Source organism: Neopsephotus bourkii, unplaced genomic scaffold (assembly GCF_033783945.1).
Source record: "Neopsephotus bourkii isolate Nb327-2 ecotype Australia unplaced genomic scaffold, CSIRO-AGI_Nbou_v1 NB_245, whole genome shotgun sequence".
Lineage (NCBI taxonomy): Eukaryota > Metazoa > Chordata > Aves > Psittaciformes > Psittacidae > Neopsephotus > Neopsephotus bourkii.
The window spans coordinates 321,612-338,032 of record NW_026900755.1 but is presented as its reverse complement, the minus strand read 5'-3'; the positions used below and the strand labels follow the sequence as shown (position 1 = coordinate 338,032).

Genomic DNA, 16,421 nt, shown 5'->3' with positions numbered 1-16,421 from the left:
ATACGCATTATGATAGCATGTGTAAACTACATTAAGTATTATACACTTGAATTTTATATATATATATGAATATGAGATTCTTCAGGTAGCATTGTTGAAACTAAGCTGTGTCATCAGTTTCATAGGCTCTTAAAATATAGGATAAATTATCATGTAGTATATGTATTGCAGTGTTTGCTGCAGTACGTGATTCCTGTTTTCAGTGACAACTCTAAATATATAAGAAGCAGTTTTATTTGGTTCCTAGGGTAGGGCAAAACCAGTACTGTAATGCTGAGAGTGTAGTGTCTGAAATAGGAGGGACATAGCTAGTTTCATGAAGTGCTTCATCATGCTAGAACCGTAACAGAAGCTAGATACCAGCAATTATTTGTCCATTAATATTTTATTTACTTAAATGTCTACTTTTATTTTTCTTTAAAGCTTCTCTTGTTGCACTATAAGGCAAGTACTGATGTTCAGGACAATAATGGAAATACTCCACTTCATTTAGCCTGCACTTATGGTCATGAGGATGTAAGTAATTGTTTTCTAACAAACTAAGTGGGCATTCTAATGGAATGGAGCTAAACTGTGATGCAAATTTGCACTAAACTTGCATATTAAAAAAAGTAAATAAAAACTGTTTGGAGGCTAACTGTTTAACACTGTAAATTAGGACATTATTCAGTAGTTCATAGCAATTTTTATTATACATTCACATAAAAGATAGTAATGTGCAAATGCAGCTGATTTATTTACCTCTTTGTTTAATGACACTGAACTGTAAAACCTTGCATTTCAGCCAATAGCTTATATGAACAGCAATGAAAAAAGCCTTTTTAGGATTGCATGTTATGTGAATTGAGAGACAATACTATAATTTATTGATAGCTCTCCTTCTCTTTCCAGTGCGTCAAAGCTTTAGTCTACTATGATGTGCAATCCTGTAGACTAGATATTGGTAACGAAAAGGGAGATACTCCTCTCCATATAGCTGCTCGCTGGGGCTATCAAGGGATCATAGAAGTGCTTTTGCAAAATGGGGCAAATCCAGAAATTCAAAACCGGATCAAAGAGACTTCTCTACAGTGTGCATTAAATTCCAAGGTATTGCTCTTTATCTTCTAGCCCATGGAGGTGTAGATGCTTACCTGCTAATAGGATTTTGTGGTCTGGTGTTATTAAAATTAAAGTGTATGTTTCACTGTAAGGGAGACTGGTCACATTTTAAATCTAGTAGCAGAAATACAGCATGTGGTATGGAACATAAACTTGTAAATGGGCGCTTTTAATCTGCTCAGTCATAATCTGTTACTAATATTAGGTTGTTGGCTAAGTTGTGTTTCAGTCAGTAGATTCTTCTTTAAGTGGAATTACATTGGCTCTCTTTATTAATATTTTTATGCAGATTTTGTCATTGATGGAATTAAACTCTCTAACATTTGAAAGAGGACAGAGTGCTTCTGAGGTAACAGTGAATGCAAGTTGCTAAAATTTTTGCCATTGTTTAACCTGCTTAATTTGATAAATAACTTTTGTGTGGGGTTTTGTTTGTTTGGGGTTTTTTTTCCAACTTTAAGTCGCCACTTAGGTCTCCTCAGCAGTCAACAGAAACTTTCAGCAGAGGATCATCTGTTTCAAGCCTGTCATCAGCATCAACTGATGTAAGACAAGAAGAAGTGAAAAACAGTTATAAAGAGGTAAGACTAAGGTATAAGTTCCAACAATAAGCAAAGAGAAGGAGCTGGAAGAGTGGTATTTTGGAGCACTCTTTTAAACTGCTTATTCAAGAATAGCCTTCTGTCTGTTTTGGAAAATTATATGCTGCTATCCTCACGTGCTTGTTATCTGAGTATCAAAACACCTGTATGGTATCAACTGCTTTACTGGTTATTTCTGGGGGAAAACTGAAAGCATATTTGGAGTAGTTGTTCAGATTTACTGTAGTTAACTACATAACTGCATACATAACTGAATTTGTTGAAGTTTGTAAAATTATAGTGGCAGTCAGTGCCCCAAGGACCTTGCTGTCCTGTCCAGAATTTGAATGCCTCTGTTAACTTAAAAATCTGTCAGGGAAAGAGACTATTAGAGGCATATTGACAAACAACAAACTAGAATGTTAAGACAGTCTTTCGAAATAGGCATAGGAAATCCATTTTGTAACATGTGAAGTAGTACACACTATGTATTAAATATCTTGTACATATGTTGTTGCTGATTTTGCTTTATCCACATCAGACAAGATGTCGTTCTCTTGAATTTTTTTCATGTGAAACCTCAGAACCCTGCTTTCCATTTATCCCCTCCTAAGACTGTCACATCACCACTCCTTCTGATGCTTCTCTCTTCATTTTTTTCCAGTTCTCCTGTTCAATTTTTGTCAAAATTGACTTCCTTAGTATTTTTGTTTCTCTCTGTATCACCTCTGCATTAAAATTTTTCCTATTCCTGCTAGTAAATGTTGTTCTCTTGCCAAAAGTTTCTGCTTTCTAAAAATGTTCAAGACGCTCAAAGATGTAGAGTTTGACTGGACAATATTACTTCACACTTCATTATCAGTTACTCTGACAGCCTCAATGCAGGTCTGTTCTTCCCTGCTTGCACAAAGTCAAGTACTCTAAATAAGGTCTAATATGCATAAAAGTTCACCTTATAGATTTAATGTCATAAATTCATAGATTTATCTATTTTCACTTGAGGACTTATTTTTCCTTAAAGGAACAAATTTATCACACCCAAAAGTTAAGACTGTAATTTAAACCAGGGGAAAGATTACAAGCAGCTTACACCTTAGATTCTTGGCATTAATGAACTTTCTCCTGTAATCCAGCTTTAGTTCCTTTCTGTTATGGTATATGTCTTTTATGTGGCTTGTTTACAACTTAGAAAAGAGAGAATAAAGGAGCCAGACATGTAAATTTGGAACATCCTCTGTTAGAACTAAACTCTCTGCACAATTTCAACAACAGGAAAACTGAGCATGCAGGTGAACCGCAGTAGATTCATTTCATCTATTTTTACATTTAAAGAAAGGCACTTATATTCCATGGAGGAATGAGAAAGCAAACTAGAAAGATGGGGAAATGCATGTAGCAGACATTTTGCTCTAAGTACTCTTAATAAATTATCTATAAGCTGAATAACAGATGTTGTATGCTTCTCCACTGCTACGGCCTGAGCCAGTTTTTAGAACTATAAGGAGGTTGCTATTTTTGGAAAGAAATTATCAGAGCTTGTGGGTCGCTTGCTATTACTGTTCAGCATCTTGTATGTGATAAGATTGGCTCCTGAAGATCATCAAGACCTTTACAATCTCCACTGACATTATCCTGTATGATTAGGGGAGACATATGGGGAGCAGAGGCCTCCCTAGTATATATAGTCCATTTTAGATTTAGATGTATAGAGATTAAGATTCAGCCCACCTAACTTTAGATGTCTGAAAGACAATTGTCCTAACTTCAGACATCTACTTTGCCTCCTTAGTGAAGAGAAATCAGTACCTCCAGAGAGGAGTTAATTTTAGATTTAGATGTACAGAGATTAGGATTCAGCCCACCTAACTTCAGATGTCTGAAATACAATTGTCCTAACTTCAGACGTCTACTTTACCTCCTTAGTGAAGAGAAATCAGTACCTCCAGAGAGGAGTTAATCGCAGACATGCTTAGTTTGACCTGAGTTGCACTTCATTGTCATTTGGTGACTGCATTTTATTCTGTAGTTAGAAGTTTAAAAGACTGACCTAGGTAAGAGGGCTAACTTTTAGTCATTCAAAGTTAGCAAAGAGGAATTCTGCTTTGAGTGCCCAGTGTATCACTTCAAGGAGCTTTACCTTGTATTGGCAAGTAATAATAAAATAAAACTTAGAAGCTTTCCTGAAAAAAAACCCCCGAGAGATTTAATCTAGCCTCTGATCTTTCAGCTCTGGATGCTCTGTCCTTTTGCTAAAACCCTGAAGAGATAGATCAGACCAGTAAAACACAACTTCCTTTCAGTCTCCTTCCTAGTTTGCTTTGCCACACACTGCTGTCACAGCAAGATAGTAATTTCTAGATAAAGACTGAAATGTAACTGTAGCTGTTGCCCCATGACATCTTCAACTTGCAGGATGTTTCTTAATATTGAAACAGCTTTGTTTACACAGCAGAATCTTTGGCGATTCTAACACAGTACCAAAATAATTTGCTATAGTGCTGAATCAGACTTTCACAAAGTTTATTAGCTGATTCTTCAACAGTCTTGTCCTGGGTTCAGCAGTAGCAGTCGTTTTTCTCCTGCTTAGTAGCTGGTGCAGTGCTGTGGCTTTGACTTTCAGCCTGGGAACAGCGCTGATAACACCGATGTGTTTAGTTGTTGCTAAGTAATGTTTACTCTGACCAAGGACGTTTTGAGTCTTATGCCCTGCCAGGGAGGAGGGGCAGTCAAGAGGGAGTAGAGACAGGACACCTGACCTGAACTATTCCATACCACAGCATGTCATGCCCAGTATAGAAACTGGGGGGAGTTACCCGGAAGGGCCAGATTGCTGCTCGGGTCAGGCTGGATATCAGTTGGCAGGTGGTGAGCGGTTGTGTTCTCTCCCTTGTTATTTCCCTTATCATTATTATTATTGGTGGTAGCAGCAGTGTTTTTGTGTTATACCTTAGTTACTGGACTGTTCTTACCTCAACCAGTGGGAGTTACACTCTTTCGATTCTCCTCCCCATCCCTCCGGGAGCGGGGAGGAGAAGAAGGGGGGGAGTGAGCAAGTGGCTGCTTGGTTCTGAGTCACCGGCTGCGCTTAAACCATGACAGATCTGCAGAGGCCGGACAAGTCTCCCTGCCCATTTGCGGACACCTATCCCATTTCTGGCAGGTTAGATCTCAGCTCCTTCATGTGAGAGTAGAGAATCAGAGAAGCAGGGCGACAAGTGCATCTTACTCTCTTGCTTTCAAAAGCAGTCAAAGGGATCAGGGGAATGGCATCTGTGCATTACAGAGCACCTTCCATCTCTTCTTCCTCCCACTTGCCTCTTTCCCCCCTGCAGAGCTCATAAACAGGAAAATACTTACACCCAGTAGTTGCACTCAGGCATTATCTGGCCTGAGCATACACATACCTTTTTGGTCTAGTGCTGGTCCACTGGATTAACTCTCTGATTTGAAGTGACCTGGTTTCTGCTAATGCATACCCTTTGATATTTGTATTTTTTCAGATTTTAAGTAAAAAAGCAGATTTCATACTTACAGTCAAGTTAGATTTGTAAATGTTTGGGTTTTTAACATAGGAATAAACCAGTAATCTGCAGATTGGAAACAATTGGAAAGCATCTTTTTCATCTTAAACTATTGTTTCTCAAATAGTAAAATAAAATCTGCATCTTCTGTACCTCTGGTAGCACACAGTAGCTCAGGAAGATTCCAAACAGTACTAGCATTCATCGGGGTAGAAATTTGTCTTGACAGGGATTTTTTAATGTTAGATTCACAACAGAAATGCAAGGTCAGCTGCTGCTGAAGTGGCATAGTAACATGTATCAGCTTACATGGCTTTGTTCATGTGTGGGCTACATGTCCTCCGTTTAGGTAAGTACTGTTTATCTTTAACTAAGCAAGTCAGATCATCAGATGGCCTTGCATGGCTTTTGTACTTCATAAAGGAAGAAGGCTTTTCCTTTAAAACTTTATCAACAAATACGAAATGAGCAAGCAGTAATGCTACCACATGAGCTTAGGGAGGTTAGTAAAGGACACAAGGTTTCCTGTGTACAGCTTAATATCAATACTAACAAAGCAAATAAATTGTTTTCTTAATACATAGGTGCAAAAACTCCTGAGAGCAGTTGCTGATGGAGATCTAGAAATGGTGAGTCTTAGGGTGGATGTTGGATATTATTGAATTCCAATTTACCTCATTGAAATTGAGGAAATTATTTGTCAATAATAAGTGAAGAATGTTTTGAGTAATACCTTCCCAGAAGATCTGCAGGAGCTGTGAGAGGTGTTGCCTCCACACACAAGTACGCTGATCTTCCTCCTGGTTTTTGAGTGCCGTGATGTTAGCCATTTCCACGTACCTAGGAAAGGGTGACGACTGTTAATGTATTGTCCCTTACATTATGAGACCAATTTAATTATTTGTCCTGAGTTTCTGAAAGACTTGTCTCACTGAGCGTAATACAAACTTGGAATAATACACTAGATAGATGTCAGGTGTAACATTGCCAGATGGTGTGATCATGGAGACTTAATAAAGTTGCTGCTGATTCTAGACTTTTGTTTATAGGTGAATTTCAAGGTAAAAATATATTTCTTACACAGCTGTTTTTTTTTTTTTTTTTTTTGCTGCATTGAATATAAAATTAACATGCAGTAAGCACCATTGTTTACAAATTGCACATCAATGGTCTGAGTCCTAAGACTGTCAACATTGAAGAGCCTCTTTCTTCAAAAATGGGGCATTTTATATTGAAGAAAAATGCAAAACTCTCAAGCAGCTGGGAATTGACAGACCTGAGAAAAGTCAGTGCCCCTCCTCAGTTTTGGATATGGGTTAAATGTCATCACCCTTCCCGCGTCTTAAGTTTTGTAAAGCAAAAGATGAGGCAAAATTTGCATTGATATGAGCTGGCACAAATCGTCTGAGCTAAAAGGACTGGAAGAGTTTGAGAATAAGCGAACACTGAAGTCTTGATTAGGTAGCAGGAAGTAATTTCTAATGTATTTCACTGCTGTATATGCTGAAGTTTGTAGCTGCTTTGTCAACAATAACTTTTGATCTTTTAATTTGGCCTGTGGGCAGTTGATGCCAGGAGGTAGCTGTATAGTCTCCCTGAGATATTCACAAGTGTATGTTTGTGAAATCTTGTCTACATATGCAAATTTATGAGGACATGGAGCCTTTGGACTTTCTAAAGGGGGACTTGCTTTTTATGCCAGGTACGTTATCTCTTGGAATGGGTGGAAGAAGACTTAGAAGATGAGGATGACACAGCCAGTACATCAAAACCAGAATTCTGCCATCCGTTATGCCAGTGCTCAAGATGTGGGCCAGTACAAAAGGTTAGAATATTCATTCTGTAAAAAGACTAAATTACGTTTTTGTAATGTGACTTTTAGCTCTAGGGAAGTTAGCATTGATACTGCCCCAAACCTCTGTATCTCTGCCTGAAAAGCAAGGGAATATATATCGATCTGAAGCAGTTCATCTGATATAATGAAATCGTTTTATTTTTAATTGAAGGGTAGACAATTTTGGATACAGGAAACATTCAAAGACTTGCTCATTATCTAATGGGTTGAAAAAACTTTGCAGTTTGCTTTCAGAATATGTGGAATGCTATAATTAAGGTTTGTCCAACTTTAAATACAGTACCCCATATTTGCTTGGGATTTCCCTATGTGAAGCTATCATGTTGGAAGAAATGAGATAAAAATAAATCTCATTGTTCTGTTGAAAAATGCTACCAAGCTGCTCTGGTTTACTCACTCTTCTCCTGAAGGTCTCAAATTGTGCTCTGTAGTTCTTGTAATGTCAGTTTTCCTCTTCGGTATATACTTAGCAGGTATTTGGCTGCTTTTTAGTCAGCAGAGAGTAGCATAATTATATTTGTAGTTCCGTTGTCTGTTTTCCTCAACAGAAGTTTTCAAAGATCTCCGCTAGTGGACTAGGAGTAAATGTTTCCAACGAAGATGGTTTTACACCATTGCACATGGCTGCACTGCATGGACACTCCGAACTTGTCTGTCTCTTACTGAAACATGGAGCCAGTATCAGTGCCAAGAATGCAAACCATGCAGTTCCTCTTCATCTGGCCTGCCAGAAGGGTCATTTCCAGGTAGTTCAGCCTCTTCACAAGTCCAAGTTATTTAACACTTAACCACCAAGAAATTGTGTGAAATTATCAACATGATAGAAACAGTAACAGTGAAATGTAGCTACTGTTGTATGCCAAACATTTTAAAAATACTTTGTGATCTGGATCTTCCTATGTATTTTCTGCCTGTACTTTCTATTGAAGGAGGTTATGTGGGCAACTTGGTATCTTCAATAGCCACAGTGTTAAATGTTTTCTGTGTCTTCAACTCATTTAAGTAGATTATGAGCCAAGTGGAACTTTCAGGGTAGAAGACAACCTCATCCCTCACTTTTGAGTCAGGGAAGCATAAGCATTGACAAAGCAGTACGAGCTAGTGAGGCAAGGATATTAACACAGGAGGGAGAATAAATGAGGGGAAAAACAATGATCTAGGAAGAAGTAGATGCAGACAGGCAAATTGAGAGTGTGCAGAAAAGTGGAAAATGAGTGGTTTAAAAATAGGGAACTGAGACCTGCAAGAGGGAAAAAAAAGAAAGAATTACGAAGATGAAGGGGAGACAAAGCACTAGGGAAGGGAGAAGAAAACAATAATACAACTTAAACTTGTAGGTTAATGAAGGTTAGTTTGTGGGGTATTTACAGCACAATTCCTTCCAAGTGTTCTGATGAGTTCTGGCGAGGAAAGGGTGAAAGGACACTGTTGCTGTGGTGGTTTGGTTTTCATGTTTTGTGAAGTTACTGGTTATGTATGGTTTTCACGTATCTCCAGGTTTATTTTCTAGCCTTTCAGTTGCTTTTCTTTGTGTTTGCTTTAAAAGTGTGTGGTAGAATGTGAAAATGAGTATGATAGAAATAGATGCGTGTGGTTATTATCTGTTTGGCGAAGATGAGACTTCTCCACCCTTTTTTCTTCCATCTCTTTCATTCTAGAGGAGGGCTTTCACTGCATGATTATGGTTGGCTGGTATCTTAAAAGGTTGTTATTTCTGTCAATAGGTGGTAAAGTATCTGATGGGTTATAATGCTAAACAAAATAAAAAGGATATATATGGAAACACCCCTTTAATTTACGCATGCTTGAATGGTCAGTATGAAACTACTGCCTTGTTGTTGCAGGTAAGATCACTGAAAACAGAATGTTCAGAATAATATTTCTCATGTGATACTTATCCAGCACTCAGGAACAGTATTTTTAGTTGCGTATTTCTCTGTCACAGCTACTTGGGAAAAAAATTAGAGTATCTGTTACCTCACTCCTTTCAATTCCTTCCTTTGTTGTTTTTTATTAGATAAAGATTACTGTTGTACAGTGAGCTTTTTTTATGGAAACTTTTTTTGTGGCAGGTGTTTTCTTGCTGATGACTCTGTCGCATAGGGGGGTTTGTGGGTTTTGCAATTTCTTTTTTTTTTTTTTTCTTTTTTGTTTTAGTAACTCTTAGACTTGGAGTATGTAAACATACCAAAATGAAATGAGCTGATCCATGAAATTGTGGCTATGAGAAAGGAGAAAATATCAGGTGGCTTATTGTTGAAGTGTTGATTGCTAGCACATGCTTTCTGGGTTCCTATACATCCACAAGGCTTCTGTTACATTGTTCTCATTCATACATTGAAAAGGAGAGGAAACCAGAATAATCATGTGCTATCTCCATTTTGTGCTATTCTGTCTTTATAACTTCAATTTCATCTTGCTGCCCAGCACGGAGCTTCTGTTAACCTTTCTAATGCCAAAGGAAATACAGCACTGCATGAGGCAGTGATAGGGAAGAACGAAGCCTTGGTAGACTTGCTCCTTCAGAATGGTGCAATGACGCATATCAGGAATGAAAGGAACTGCACCCCTGCAGACTGCGCTGAGCCGGTGAGTGCAGAAAGATCATGTCTGACATTAAATTTCTCTAAAGTTCCATGTGCAGGTATAACTGCTTGTCACACCAGGATTTGCCAAGACTTCTATACTTAACAGTTATGCATGATAGAAAGTCTAAGATGTCTGTTCATTGTACAATGTACAATACAGTACCTGTGGTCCATGAAACCTGTTGTGTTTCTAAAATAAGTTATCCTAGACAAAAGGGATGTAATTGGAAAGAGTGAAAGCACATACATGAACGAAAATGACATTAAAATACGTACTGGTAGTGGCAGAGACAGCAGAAGAAATGTTGAGTGTAGGAAAATGAACATCTTAAGCTAATCAGTTACACTGAGAGCAGTCTTTCTTGTTCCATCCACTGTGTTTTTGCCCTTCATGACTTTTGATACCTTTCATCCTGTCTTTGATAACTCTGACCTTTCCCTTTATTAACAGAATAATGTAATATGTAATACTAAATTATGAAGAATTTCACTCTTTTAATTATTTGATGCATGGTCACTATCTTTATGTGCCTAAATAGCCTCTGAGATGTAGCATAATGGCTATAAAATTCTGTACTGAATCAATTTTAGTGTGTGTATTATCATCTGAACTGAAATAAGCTTAACCATAAATAATTTAGTTTAAAATAATAGGTCAAGACTACAAAATCGTCACTTCAGTACAGTGCAGCTTGTCCCTACTCAAAATGATACAATTGTATTTATAATGAGTTTTTTTTGGTGTGCATTACATTCTTATAAGCAGCAATTAATTAACACACTCTGTGTAGACTATAATCCTAAATTGTATTCATGTTTTTCTTTTTCTTTAATAATGGTGAAAATGAAAACTTTTAAAATTAAGAATTCAAATATCATTAAGTTGCTGGAAATGGCACCAGGCTATGCACCTGCATCAGCAGAGAGAGCAAAGGAGTGTGAGCAGCATGCTTCTGTCAAGATAAGAAAAAAAGGTACATGTCATATTTCCACTGGTATGAATAAAAAGGGATTTAGGAATTCATGTGTGACTCCATCAAGTATTTTGTATAATTGACGTATATATAATTAAAGGATAGTTTGCACATTTGTTACAGATAGTGCCTAAAATACTGTAAATGCAGCATACTTTTATTATATTCATGACATTGCTACAAACTCAGTTTCACTTTTTTTTGCGTGGGGGGAATTTTATGTACAAAAGCATTTAAAGGTGAAAAAACATGCCACCTTTGATATTATATTATTAATATATATATGTACAATATATAATTGTACATTTCAGTGCAAAGTAAACAAAAAAAGAAGTAATTGTCTCTAAAACAGGTTAGGGAGTGACTCTTCCATTAGTTAGTGTCTCTCATACTATGGGACAGAAATAAGAGCTACAAAGGTTAAACTATTAAGCATGGTTAGTTAATTACTAACTTTCAGTAAATGGCAGGATATAATACAGCCTAAGCAGATACATGGCTACAGACGGTACTGTTTGACAGTACATCTGAGCTGATGCAGTGGCTTATTGCCACTTGAAAGAGGTGGTGTTACTCACCATCCATCCTCACCTCTTCCTTTTTGCCTTCACTTTTGATCTTGCTTTTGCACTACTTTCCTTAGCTGGCTCAGTTTTTCAGATGAATTTTCAAGCAGGTGCAGTTCACTAACCTGGGGCAGGGGGTGTAACAGGTTTCATGCTGAGGTAGACAATGCAGCCTAGCAGAGGACCAGCTGTCACCAGAGCTGTGGAAGGATGACAGTGAAGCTGTAGAAGTAAGAATTGGGGAAGATGAAGAGCAGGAGCACCCATTTCAGCATCAAAAGGTTTCAGTTAGGCTTCTGAAAATAAGTCTTGCCTGCTCTCTATGAAAGACTGTGAATGCTTCCTTGATACAAAACCAAAATTAATCACAGTATGCTGATGCCCAAGATTAATACAGTTCTTTCAAATATTAAGAGAATAGTTCTAAAAGAACAATAGAAGACATGAGTAGGTAATACTGATGCAGAGCTGGTATAGCACCTGTGTGTTAATTCAGGTTTGTGAAAATTGGAATGAATGGACTCAAGGTCCAGAATTACATGGACTCATCAGAAGCATGGCCAGTCATGCTAATCTGATGGAGGATGCTTACTCCTGCAACTTAAAATTTCCAAAAATAAATTGTGACTTTGATTCAGGTTATTACTATTATACAGTTTTACTATAAAATTTTATTTCTAATGTCAGTAGAACCACTTTTCAGAACATTTTTTAATTCTCAGGTGTGACTCCATTGTAATTTTAGCTGCCTGTTCTTTTAAACCCTAGTGAATTCTAAGCCATGTGAGAAAGTTGATGATCCCATAAGCAGACAACTTCAACTGGTCCAGTCAATTAACAGATTTAACAAGTAAGCATAGCAGCTTCCTCAGAAATGTTTCTTACTGTTTCTCACAAGCAAACAAGAAATAAAATGGTTAAAAAAGCCCCAAAGTGGGTCAGGCACTATTGCACATTACATGCGACTGATTTTATGGTAGATGTTAATCTCCGAGGTGTGCATGTTCACATCACCAGGCAGATGTTGTGATATGACATGCTTATTGGTGATCAACACCACTGATGCGCTGTGCAGCAGAAGGGAAAAGCTGGCCAGCAAAGGAGTACTTGCAACTATACTGAAAATTGGTTTTCCACTAATACTTGGTATACTATGAATTAAGAATTTCAAAGCAGAATGCTTTAAAAATATTATCTTAGTCCTTTACTCAGTGGTTGGGTCTTGCCTATGATCTTTTAAACATTAATGCATCTTCTATGATAAAATAGAGGAAATACTAGTAGGCTATCATTCCGAGGTTGTGGTGCCAATGAGCAGCCTTTCTCTGGGGAGGTAGTGCCATCTTCTGGATTTTCTGTGGCAGAGACTTTACAAAGAGTTAATGTGGTTGAATTTAATTTCTTTAAAGTGTTTTTTTAGAGCAAAACATTTACGGAGAACAATAACAAGAGATAAAAGTGTCCCTAATTTTGACTGTGAGTTATTGCATCAGGTAAGTGGAAATACTTGCTTGAATTATTTGTGTTAACAGCAAATCTGATTGTTTTGTCTGCTGTTAATATAGATACATGTAACAGAAAAGTTTTTTTAGTAGTGGTTGTTGGTGAATCCCCAAAGTTCTGACCTCTTTGTTAATTTACTGATGTTTCATCATTGTTTAAACTTCATTGGTGTTTCTGTAACACCTCTTAAACAGCTTATTCTTAGTTTTAAACCTCTTAAGCCTCTTACTGCAGGCTTCATCTCTGTCTTGTTTTCTGTGTCATGGCTAGAAAAATCTAGGTTATACCAAGGCTTGGAAAACTCTACAGCTTCTGAGGGCTGTTGTTAGCATTATTTCAGTAAACGGGTATTATAATTAATTTCTTTGGTTCTCATCTTAGAAAATCTGTCATGAGCATGCTTGGATTCTCTTTTGGTTTTTTTTCTTGGTTATAACTTTTGCAAAGGGGCCAGTAATCAAGGACAGCCACTCACTCTGAAAAGGAAAACTCAGAATTAGATGGGGAAATGGAACACAATAATAGTTGGAATGACCAAAAGGAGACTTTAAGGGGTGTGGGAGGGTGGGGTTACTTCCTCCCCATTCCTCCAGGAGCAGAGGGAGGAGGTGTGGGGGTGAGTGAGTGGCTGCATGGTTCTGGGTTGCCGACTGGGCTTAAACCACAAAACTTTCTCTGACAGTTTAGGTCAGGAAGCAGGGAGCTCTTGCCTTTGCCTTCAGTAGGGCCTGGTGGAGCCTGTCTGTATTATTACTTATATTAGTACTTACATGTTTCTTAAAAGAAAGGGCTGTTAATTTTAAGTATCTTGAGACTTGCGTTACATAATGTGCTTAGAAGAGTTAGGATGATATTGGGACAGAGCAGTGAAAGTAAGTTTTGGAAAGCCTTTGTTATCTTTTCACTTGTGGTACTGCTGTGTATAGCCTGGGGCAGGTTTGCCTCTTCTTTTTCTCTCATATGTAGACTGAATATAATTCGTATCCTACAAAGTACACTATTTTTAATCCTTGGCTGTGCTCTCAGTGTAAACAATACCATGTAATTAATGTGATAATTGTAGTCAAGAAACACTATATTCATTTTACTTCTTTGTAATGAAGAAAGCGGGCAATGCTCTTAACGTGCCATTTTCCTGTCCTCACAGTTAGCTATCAAAAGCTTTGATAAAGCCAAGTTAAAACCTGTTGAAACACTGGACCAAGTTAAGCCAAGTTAAAACCTGTTGAAACGCTGGAGTGAAGTGAAGATTATTGGCACAGGATGCAGTTGTGAGTTTGTGAAACATGATGATGTGATAGAAGTTCCTCACAGGAGTAAACTAACCCACTGGAGACACACTGTTAATATGCCACTTTCAGCAAAGAATGTCAGCGATAATAGTTTATCCAGCCCTGGAAATCCAAGTTTTTCACAGTCAAAGGACTGCTGTGATGACTTGCTTTCAGAATATTGATGAGTAAGTATGAATTTGATGTCAAAAGCTGAGGTTGTGGCAATTTCAGTAACCCTTCACTGTACACCCAAGGATTGATTGACACTTGCAAGCCTGCCTTCAGGACAGAATCCAGGATGACTCCTGTGCAGGAACAGAATGCTCCTGGCACTTTGGAAGACTTAGTCCTCTCTGTTGGATTTATGTTGGGGGTGTAACTAAACAGACAGATTGTTACTGAACTCAACAAACAGGGACGTACTGAGGTGGAGACAGCAAAATTAGTTTCCTATTTTACTTAGCACTTACGAAAAATTCTGTGTAACAAGTAAACCCAAATGAAACCCTGTATTGTATTTTTCAGCCCCCACTTTGTTTTTAAAAGTCTTTGAATAATTTTTTGCATTTTCAGTCTTTATCACTACATTGGATAAGTATATATAAATACATATATATTTATATATAAAGATATATTGGATAACTAGATATTTATTGCCAGAGGTAATTGAAATGTCTCTATTTTTATTGTATGTTACAAACTGTTATAGTATATATTTCTGTATATCTCAGTAGCTGGGAAAACAACAGTCCATAACATCTGTGGCTCTGTGTTAGAAATTTATACATGCTGTTAATGAGACGGGGTGTAATCCTTGCTCATTTCTTTGCAATGTGCCCTGTATTGATCTGCAAGATCAAGTTCTTACACAGGATCCAAGGGAAAAAGCAGAGCCCTTGATAAAGCTGAACTCTGGACTTAATGCTCACAGCCTCATCAAAAACAGGATGCAGAGGCAAGTGTGTGTAATGACACATAGAATCGTAGAGTGGTTTGGGTTGGAAAGGGCCTTAAGATATCTAGTTCCACCCCCACTGCCATGTTCATCCCAGACCATGTCACCCAAGGCTCTGTCCAACCTGGCCTTCAACACTGCTGAGGATGGAGCATTTACCACTTCTTAGGGCAACCCATTTCAGTGCCTCACCACCCTCACAGTAAATAACTTCCCCCGTTTTAAGTTTAAACCCATTTCCCCTTGTCATATAGCTACACTCCCTGATGAAGAGTCCCTCTCTGGCATCCTTGTAGGCCCCCTTCAGATATTAGAAAGCAGTTGTGTTTTGGTTCCCCCCTCTCCCTTCCGCTAAAGAAAGTCATGCAGAAATGCACAAATAAATATTCATGGTTCTGAACCTGGCAGCATCTGCAGATAAAACTGGTTTAGAGCCTGCTCTGAACTGCTCCTTAAAAGGTGGACTTCCAGGTAGGAAACGTACTTCTCGCATCAGTAAGAATTTGTTAGAATAGGGCAAATACTGTTGCATTCCTAGAGGTGATAACTGAATAATTGAAAGCCCACAAGTAACTATGAGATGGCTGCTTAGATCTGAACTTCATTTTCTACTGTTTCAGTTATGGTAGGAGAATGTGTAAATAGCACAAGCCAGGTTTCTTAAGTGCAGTATTTTTTATCCTTGACTCATCACATCCTGCTTGCATTTTATTTCAGCAACTATTTTGTATTTCTTTTAACTGTGCTATTAGTAAACTGCCTGGCAAAGTACAAAGCTGGAAGACATACTGGTGATTTTTTTAAAGTAACTTTTTAATCCAAGAGGTAAATGGGCAATAAGTGCACATGTGGACATTTGGAGATATGAGGGTTGTGTGTTTATTTTTCTAATAATTTATGAGTTAATCTGTATTTCTAATGTGCCTTGGATTTGTGCCAAATGATAGAAAGAAAAACTAGTAAAAACTCTTGAAAACACTGTTTTCTATGAGTGCTTTTTTTCAAAGCATTTAGTCCTTTATGCAGATTTCCTTGCTTTTGTTGTGGGCATTTGAAGACTTCACCTTGTTTCTGTATGTAAATTGAAGAGAAACTGTTAGAATTTACTCTAAAGTTCAATATGACCTTCTTCTCTCTTACATTTATGGATTACTATTACTAGGTTGTGTGCCTTTAGATTTAAGGTTTAACATTTTCATGTAACATCCTTTAGCTCTACATTCCCATTTAAAAAGGTAGGATGATGCCAAAAGACCAAGAGGAAGAAGTGAATTAGTTGGTTTTTTTTTTAATTCTTGTGGCACTAAAAAAGATGACCTACAGTAAGTCACTTATCCTCATCTGTAGCAAAAATAACCTGGGTATTACTTCTAAAGTTTAAGATGCAAGTTAAAATGTCATAGATCTGGTTTCCAGACTACATACGATTTTGCTTGTGTTTTAAACTATGTTGTGTATTTAACTGTATTATTCTTAAGAATTCTTCATAGTATGAATGAGAAA

General features: G+C 37.6%; 1 protein-coding gene across 1 annotated transcript in view; it reads left to right on the top strand.

The window, feature by feature from the left end:
• ANKRD27 (ankyrin repeat domain 27) overlaps positions 1-14,245 on the top strand; it is a 39,294-nt gene extending 25,049 nt beyond the window's left edge. Inside the window, 13 exon segments of the mRNA XM_061345889.1 lie at positions 424-516; positions 892-1,089; positions 1,391-1,450; positions 1,563-1,682; positions 5,788-5,832; positions 6,906-7,028; positions 7,607-7,804; positions 8,783-8,902; positions 9,486-9,647; positions 10,512-10,620; positions 11,955-12,036; positions 12,607-12,679; positions 13,837-14,245. Of these exon segments, the coding sequence (XP_061201873.1) occupies positions 424-516; positions 892-1,089; positions 1,391-1,450; positions 1,563-1,682; positions 5,788-5,832; positions 6,906-7,028; positions 7,607-7,804; positions 8,783-8,902; positions 9,486-9,647; positions 10,512-10,620; positions 11,955-12,036; positions 12,607-12,679; positions 13,837-14,145 (1,692 nt within the window). The 3' untranslated portion in view covers positions 14,146-14,245.
• The last annotated feature ends 2,176 nt before the right edge of the window (positions 14,246-16,421 follow it).